Source organism: Gossypium hirsutum, chromosome A11 (assembly GCF_007990345.1).
Source record: "Gossypium hirsutum isolate 1008001.06 chromosome A11, Gossypium_hirsutum_v2.1, whole genome shotgun sequence".
Classification (NCBI taxonomy): Eukaryota; Viridiplantae; Streptophyta; class Magnoliopsida; order Malvales; family Malvaceae; genus Gossypium; species Gossypium hirsutum.
In genome coordinates, this window is record NC_053434.1 from 123731945 (window position 1) to 123741248 (window position 9304).

At 38.6% G+C, this 9304-nt stretch overlaps 1 protein-coding gene across 1 annotated transcript; it reads right to left on the bottom strand.

The window, feature by feature from the left end:
* Positions 1 to 179: 179 nt before the first annotated feature.
* On the bottom strand, positions 180 to 9304 carry LOC107898808 (phenylalanine ammonia-lyase). Its single transcript, XM_016824354.2, has 2 exons — positions 8729 to 9304; positions 180 to 2042 (listed from the first exon to the last, which is right to left on the bottom strand). Exons 1-2 carry the CDS (start codon positions 9133 to 9135, stop codon positions 293 to 295), a joined length of 2157 nt encoding a protein of 718 aa, XP_016679843.2. The 5' UTR covers positions 9136 to 9304; the 3' UTR covers positions 180 to 292.

Here is a 9304-nt window from a genome sequence, read left to right on the forward strand (position 1 = left end):
AGTGATATTAAATTTCAAATTTGAGAGCACGGGCACTAAAATTGTAATTTGACCTTTTTAGTAGCAGCAATTGGAAAGATGATTTTGCCGACTAAATCTCATATCTGATCATAGTATATAGGCACCAAAACTGTAATTTGGCCTTTGAGCAGTAGCAATTAGAAAAACAATTACTATACTTAAATCCCAACTTTGAGCACAATATATATAGTTATAACTTATTTAGCAAATTACAAACAAAGAAACAGATTGCAAAACAAATTTCCAAGGACCAAATTGAAAAAGAAAAAAACTAGCAAATTGGCAGTGGGGCACCGTTCCATTCTTTAAGACATTCAAGCATTGGATCAATTACCTTCCCTTGGCAAATAGCAATGAACACCTTGTCAAATTCCTCACCAGGGGACTTCACTTTTTCCCCGGTTAGCAACCCAGTCCCAAGCTCTTCCCTCACGAATTTGTATAACGGGTAAGACCGGCATTCCATGATCTTGTTTGGGATTGCTGCGTTCCCGTTCTCAACCGAAACCCTTGAGTTCTCGACCTCTTTCGGCAATAGGGTCTTCAATTCTTCTTCGAAAGCTGCGATCTTTTGGAAGATTGAAGTGCTAGCGTTGTTCTCGTTGTTGCCGTTGCTCAACGCGTGCTCAACGAGGACTTGCCTTAGCTTTTGCATCAATGGATACGTAGCGCTGCAAGGGTCTTCAATGTATGAGAAAACATATTCATGGTCCACGGCTTTGAGTAAGTCCTTTTCGCAGAACCGAGAAGGGTGAAGCTCGCCGTTGGGACCGGTCGTGAGGGTCTTCTTAGCAACTTGGCTCACAATGTTCTTTACCGTGTTCTTTAAGTTTTCTTCTAAATGTCTTAAATCGATAGCTTGGCAAAGCGCCACCAAGTATGTGGAGGACATAAGCTTTAAGATATCGACGGCCTCGGCGGTTTTCCGAGATGAGATTAACCCCAATGAGTTGACATCTTGGTTGTGCTGCTCGGCACTTTGAACATGGTTCGTGACTGGATTAGCCAAGTATTGGAGCTCAGAACAATAGGAAGCCATTGCAATTTCGGCTCCCTTGAAACCATAATCAAGACTTGGGTTTGGACCACCGGAGAGGTTAGATGGGAGACCGTTGTTGTAGAAATCGTTAACAAGTTCTGAGAATTGAGCAAACATAAGTTTCCCTATAGCAGCAATAGCCAAGCGAACGTTATCCATCGAGACACCGATCGGGGTACCTTGGAAATTGCCACCATGTAAGGCCTTATTTCTTGAGACATCGATCAAAGGGTTGTCGTTGACAGAGTTAATCTCTCTTTCAATTGATTTGGTTGCAAATCGGATCACTTCAACCTGAGGACCAAGCCATTGTGGAGAAGTCCGTAACGCGTACCGATCTTGTTTTGGTTTTTGCAATGGATCCATTTCATGTAATTTCTTAGCTGCTTTAACATATGAACTCTCTTCGAGTATATGTTCCATTATCGCAGCGGCCTCAATTTGTCCCGGATGATGCTTCAATTTATGTGTCAAATGATCCGTAAACTCGGGTTTACCGTTCATCACTTCAGCAAAAACCGCAGACAAAATCTCGGACAAAACAGCAAGTACATTAGCTTCAAAAAGAACCATGGAAGCCAAACCTGAACCAACCGCGGTACCATTGACCAGAGCCAACCCTTCTTTAGGCTGCAACATGAAGAATCCAGAATCGATACCAGCTACACGAAAGGCTTCCTCGGCATTGAGGGATTTTCCATCTGGTCCAACAGCCTTGGAATTCGGCCTGCCAGTGAGTAATCCAGCAATGTAGGAAAGCGGAACGAGATCACCCGAGGCCGTAATAGTGCCGCGGAGGGGCAAACATGGGGTAATGTTGTGGTTTAGAAGCTTAGTAATGGCTTCTAAAATCTCAAATCGGATACCAGAATATCCTTGTAACAGAGTATTGATTCTAACGAGCATGGCTGCCCGCGTTGCTGAGTGAGGAAGCGTGTTGCATGATTCGGTTCCATTGCCAAAAATCCCAGCATTCAAGAACCTGGACAGGCAGACAACAAATAGATTTAAGATATTTTGCTTCGATTTTTCATTGACTTAATTTGTTATTTTTAAGTTAAAAATCGTAATTGTTCAAATTAAATTCTAATTAATGTTTAATTCTGTATTAATATAAAAACTAGGATTTTATTTCTAAACAGTGAAAAACTGAAAATTCTTAATAACGAATATAAATAATTAAATATTTTAACAATTAATTAAATTTATTAAGAAACAAAAGAACCGAACCAAGCCGATACTAATCGGTAAAATTCGGTTCAATTATTTATAACTCAATTCGACACAAAATCAAATCAATTTTGGTTAATTTAACTTTTTTTTCAATTAAATCTCAATTTAGGTTTCAGTTAAGATGTTTTTGTTGGTCGGTTATTGATTGTTTAAAATTTATAATTGAACCCATTGGTGAAACATGCTACTAAATTTTGGGGTTGATTTAAATTTTCCAAAAATTTCACGGATCTAATTCAAAATTTAATTTTTTGGGGGTGATTTAATTGAAAATTTTGAAATTGTTAATGGATGAATGAGAATTTTCAAAAATCTTAAAAGATCTAATTAGAATTTTTAAAACTTTAGAGACTTAATTAGAATTTTTTAAAAATTTTAAGAGGCATAATTAAAACTTTAAAAAAATTAAAAGGCATGATGAAAATTTTTCAAAATTTTGAAACTTTTGAAGACTCAACTAAAATTCTTAAAACTTTTGAGAGGCTTAATTGAAATTTTTCAAAAATTACAAAGGATATAATGAAAATTTTTCAAAATTTTTGAGAGGCGAAGATCCCAACAAGCTTCCACGCCTGTAACTAAATAAACAGACTTGATTAACTCAGAATATTTAATATAATCAAAATTTTATGTATATTTTAATATTTATATTAAATATATAATATAAAATAATTATATTTAAAAAAAAAGGTTAAACCGACCGAACTGAGATGTTAAATCTGTTGCGCGGAAGCGTGTGAAAGAGTAAAATTATTGTACTGAAAAATCACACTAAGTTCAATTCCCAGGAAAGAGAGGTGGATCACGAGGATCGCTTACATACCAGATCTTTCCTAGCCAGAATATCCCTCTATCGTAATTTAATAGCACAATAAATCACTACAATGACACTTGCAAAATATGCAGAACAAAAATAAAGAACACTAGAATTTTAACGAGGTTCAGCAAATTTTGCCTACGTCCTCGGGCACTACCAAATATATTTCACTCCAAAAATACAAGTGAAAGTTTACAAATAGGGAGAGAGAACAATTGCCTTAAGTAGAGAATGACAAGTGTGGGATGAAGAAAGTAAGAAATGGTTAGGCCTATTTATAGTTGAGGTTCAAGGATCAACTTGCAATGTCCCTATACAATTAGGGACCAAAATTGCAATTATCCCATGCCAACTTTTAACCCAACTTGCCAACCAATTTTACTTTCTACTTTCGGTGCCCACCCTTTTTGACTTTTCAAACAATGGGTGGGTTCCAATAATCTCCACCTTGAAGATTTGATTAGGATAATCTTATCTTCACACAATTCTTTCTGCCTTTGACAACAATACTTGATAGTGCCTTCTTCAACTGTTAAACTTGCAGGATATTAATCAAGTTCAAACAATGTTCGAACTTGGTTGATGTTACCACCTTGGTCATCATATCTGCGGGATTATCTGCAGTCTTGATCTTCTGAAGACAAATTTTCCCCTCTTCAATAATTTCCCGCACAAAATGGAATCGTACGTCGATATGTTTTGTACGTGCATGATAGACTTGATTCTTTGCTAAATGAATAGCACTTTGACTATCACAATACACGTTAATATGCTCCTGAACCAACCCCAAGGTTTTAGCCATACCTTGTAACCAAATAGCCTCCTTTACAGCCTCTGTTACAGCCATGTACTCGGCTTCTGTGGTTGACAATGCAACTGTAGACTGTAGTGTAGACTTCCAACTTATTGGTCCTCCAGCAAGTGTAAACACATAACCGGTGGTTGATCTTCGCTTGTCCAAATCACCGGCATAGTCAGAATCAACGTACCCAATAACACCTTTACCAAGTGTATTATCCTGCTTGAACAGTAATCCAACATCCACGGTCTTCTGAATATACCGTAGAATCCATTTCACAGCTTGCCAATGTCCTTTTCCAGGATTATGCATATACCTGCTCACTATACTAACTGCCTGTGAAATGTCGGGTCTTGTACACACCATTGCATACATCAAGCTACCCACTGCATTAGAATACGGAACTTGCAACATGTATTCTCGTTCCGTATTCGTCGAAGGAGATAGTTGTGCAGAAAGCTTGAAATGAGAAGCCAACGGGGTACTTACAGGTTTGGTCTGCTCGTTCATGCCAAACTGCTGTAGTACTTTCTTCAAATACTGCTTCTGAGACAAGCTAACTCTGCCATGAGCTCTATCTCTACATATTTCCATGCCGAGAATCTTTTTAGCTTCTCCTAGATCTTTCATCTCAAACTCGAGATTGAGTTGAGTCTTCAATCTTTCAATCTCAACTTTGCTCTTAGATGCTATTAGCATATCATCAACATATAAGAGCAAGTATATGAAAGTTCCTTCTTGTAGCTTCTGAAAATACACGCAATGATCAAATTTACTTCTTGTGTACCTTTGCCCTTTCATGAACTGATCAAATCGCTTGTACCACTGCCTCGGAGATTGCTTCAATCCATAAAGCGACTTTGTCAGTTTGCAAACCCAATTTTCTTTTCCAGCAACCTTGAATCCATCTGGCTGAGTCATATAGATTTCCTCTTCCAAATCACCGTGTAAAAACGCGGTCTTCACATCAAGCTGAACTAGTTCAAGATCATATTGCGCAACCAAGGCTAGCAAAATCCGAATAGACGAATGCTTCACAACTGGAGAAAACACTTCATTGTAGTCTATTCCTTCTTTCTGAGCGTAACCCTTTGCTACCAATCTAGCCTTGTATCGAATTTCATTTTTACCAGGAAATCCTTCCTTCTTTGCATATACCCATTTGCATCCAATTGTCTTCTTTCCCTTGGGCAGTCTCACCAACTCCCAAGTCCTATTTTTATGAAGAGACTGCATTTCTTCATTCATAGCTTGCTTCCACTTTACACCATCAGAGTTACTTATTGCTTCTGTGTAAGTGGAAGGAACATCATCATCTGCAATTGGAAGTGCATAGGCCACCATATCGTCAAAGCGAGCAGGCTTACGAATCTCTCTTCTTGGCCTCCTATATGCAATTGAATCTTGTTGCTGTAGAAGTTCTTGGGTCGAAACTTCTTCATCATTTGTTCTTTCAATATTAGCTGGATCATCATTAACCTTTTCAAACTCCACCTGCTGCAAAGTACTACTGGTTTTGTCATCCTTTTGTGAATCCTCGTTCTTCATCATGGTTGATTCATCAAAAGTTACATCTCTACTGAAAACAATCTTCCTTGTATCAGGACACCAGAGACGGTATCCTTTTACACCACCAGTTATACCCATGAATAATGCTTTCTTTGCTCTTGGGTCTAACTTAGATTCTTTTACATGATAATATGCAGTGGAACCAAAAAACATGTAAAGAATCATAATCAGTAGCAGGTTTACCAGTCCACATCTCCATAGGAGTTTTTCCATTTATTGCAGCTGATGGCAATCGGTTAATTAGATGGCACGCGTATGTAACTGCCTCAGCCCAAAATTCCTTGCCCAATCCAGCATTGGACAACATACATCGAACTTTCTCCAGTATAGTCCGATTCATGCGTTCTGCCACCCCATTCTGCTGTGGTGTATCTCGAACAGTGAAGTGTCGCACAATGCCCTCATCTTGACATACTTGTAGAAATGGATCATTTTTGTACTCAGTACCATTATCTGATCGAAGTCGTTTGACCTTTCGACCTGTCTGAGTCTCCACCATCTTCTTCCACTTCAGAAATGCATCCAAAACTTCATTTTTTCTTTTCATTAGATACACCCATACTTTTCTTGAATAATCATCAAGAAAAATGACAAAATAGTGCATACCTCCCAAAGAAGCCACTTTGGTAGGTCCCCACACATCACTGTGAACATAGTCCAGAATTCCTTTCGTATTGTGAATTGCTGAACCAAATTTTACCCTCGTCTGCTTGCCCAGAACACAATGTTCACAGAATTCCAATTTGCAAGAATTTGCACCTTTCAACAAGCCTTGCTTCGCCAAAGTCTGCAAAGCTTTTTCACCAGCATGTCCCAATCGCCTATGCCATAACCTGGTAGCCTCTGAATCTGCATCTTTCGCAGAAGCTGTTGATGTTGATCCAATAACTGTACTTCCATTTAAATAGTACAAGTTATTTCTTCTAGTGCCTTTCATCACCGTCAATACCCCAGCTACTACCTTTAGTAATCCATCTCTCAAAGTGATTGTGAGCCCTTTAGATTCTAGGGCCCCTAATGAGATGAGATTTTTCTTCAAACTGGGTACATAGCGAACATCTGTCAGAACTTGGATTGAGCCGTCATGGTTCTTCAATTTGATTGTACCTACACCCATTGTCTTACAGGCACTATCATTGCCCATAAAAACAACTCCACCTTCTAGTTCTTCAAGACTAGAAAACCAGTCCTTATTAGGACACATATGGTAAGTACATCCCGAATCCAATATCCACTCATCCGTTTGACATGCCATTGCCATGCCAACCAAGCTAAAGTCTGACTCCTCATCATGCTCCGCTACACATGCATTAGAAATAGACTTGCCCTTTTGTAACTTAGGACAATTCTTTTTCCAATGCCCTTTCTCACGACAAAAGGCACATTCATCTTTGGCGGGTCTCCCTTTGGACTTACCCCTTCTACCAGGTTTGCTGCTGTGTGAACGGCCTCTTACTGTTAAGACTTCTGCAGTTGTATCTCTGTGATCTCTTTTATCTTTCTTTCGAGTCTCAGATCTATACAACGCACTACAGACTGCATCAAATGTGATTGAATCTTTCCCATGAAGCAATGTGGTGGTAAGATGATCATATTCATCAGGAAGGGAATTCAACAACAATAATGCCTTGTCTTCATCTTCAAATTTCTCATCCAAATTTAGCAAGTCTGCTAAAATTTTATTGAATGAGTTCACATGGTCATTCATCGACATACCGGGTGCATACGTGAACCGAAAAAGTTTCTTTTTCATATAAAGCCTATTTTCAAGACTTTTCGTTAGAAACTTTTCTTCCAATGTATCCCACAGCTTCTTCGCTGATGTCTCCCTCATGACGGAGTACTTCTGCTCTTTGGCCAAACATAGGCGGATTGTACCACACGCCTGTCTATTGATCTTGGCCCACTCCTTGTCATCCATCTTGTCAGGTTTTTCTTCAAGGGCTATATCCAGCTCTTGCTGACATAAGACATCCAGGATCTCACACTGCCACATACCAAAATTATTGGTACCGTCAAATTTCTCTACTTCAAATTTTGCATTTGTCACAGTAGTCCTTGCTGATGACGATGCTACTGCCATTTTTCTCCTCAATCCCAACTACTGTATACGTGAACAGTACTGTATACGTGAATAGTGCCGTATACTTGAATAGTACTGTATACGTGAATAGTGCCGTATACGTGAATAGTGCCGTAAACGGTCGTATTCCCCAAGTACGAACCTGGCTCTGGTACCAATTGTTGCGCGGAAGCGTGTGAAAGAGTAAAATTATTGTACTGAAAAATCACACTAAGTTCAATTCCCAGGAAAGAGAGGTGGATCACGAGGATCGCTTACATACCAGATCTTTCCTAGCCAGAATATCCCTCTATCGTAATTTAATAGCACAATAAATCACTACAATGACACTTGCAAAATATGCAGAACAAAAATAAAGAACACTAGAATTTTAACGAGGTTCAGCAAATTTTGCCTACGTCCTCGGGCACTACCAAATATATTTCACTCCAAAAATACAAGTGAAAGTTTACAAATAGGGAGAGAGAACAATTGCCTTAAGTAGAGAATGACAAGTGTGGGATGAAGAAAGTAAGAAATGGTTAGGCCTATTTATAGTTGAGGTTCAAGGATCAACTTGCAATGTCCCTATACAATTAGGGACCAAAATTGCAATTATCCCATGCCAACTTTTAACCCAACTTGCCAACCAATTTTACTTTCTACTTTCGGTGCCCACCCTTTTTGACTTTTCAAACAATGGGTGGGTTCCAATAAAATCGACATTGTTAGATCAACTGGAGATCATAAAAGCAAGGGAAATTTAAGGGCTTGGCGCCCCAAAAATGGAAAAATTGCTATGCAGGTTAAATTGCATTTTGGTAAAATTTTTGTTAGGTCCTTTCTAAAATACTGTATTAATTATGATAAAATTATTTTTCAATCCTCAAAATTTTATAATTTTATAATTCAAATTATGATAAAATTATTTTTCAATCCTCAAAATTTTATAATTTTATAATTCAATTTCAGCACTTAAAAAAATTAATCTGACCGTATTAACCGTTGTTAATTTGACCGTGTTAACCGTTGTTCACCCCTTCACCGCCAAATTATAAGTTATACAAAAAACTAATCCACCTAGTTCAGAACTGAGTCAAATAGGACGATTCAACTCAGTACGAAAGCCAGTTGCAATGCTGGTTTTTAAGTACGTAAATTTATTTATATTTTTCTTTTAAAACTTACCTAATAAGCTCTTTTTGAAGCGCAGCGCCTTGTTTGGTTCTCCGATGAGAAGTAGCGCCAAAACCAGTAGTAACGCCATAGCTATCAGTGCCTTTATTCATCCCATCAAGCACCCAATCGGCACTAGCTTTAACGGCAGCCCTCGCATCGTCAGAGAGTTCAACTTTGACACCAGAATCGTGCGCTGCAATCGCCGCTACTTGAGAGATCGTTAATGTCTCTCCGCCGAGTTTCACCAATGGCTTCCGATACTCCATCACCATCCGTTTCACTTCGTCCAAATGGCTTCCTTTCAATGATTCGGCCACAATGCCCCAGTTCAATGGATCGGCTGCGAAGGCGGTGGAACCGTTGGCGGTGGTGGTGCAAAAACTGTCAAAAGAACCGTTTTGAGTGATTGCCGCCATTTTATGACAGGAATTATTGATCGAAATGAAAGGCTTTTTTTTATGTTTGATTCACGAATCTATGGATGTCGAGAGAGGAAAATGAGATCAAATCGAAGGAAAAATCAAAGGATTTTTTTTTTTAAAAATTTCCTTTGGTTTCCTTCTTGGAGAGAAAAGAACAGAAAAA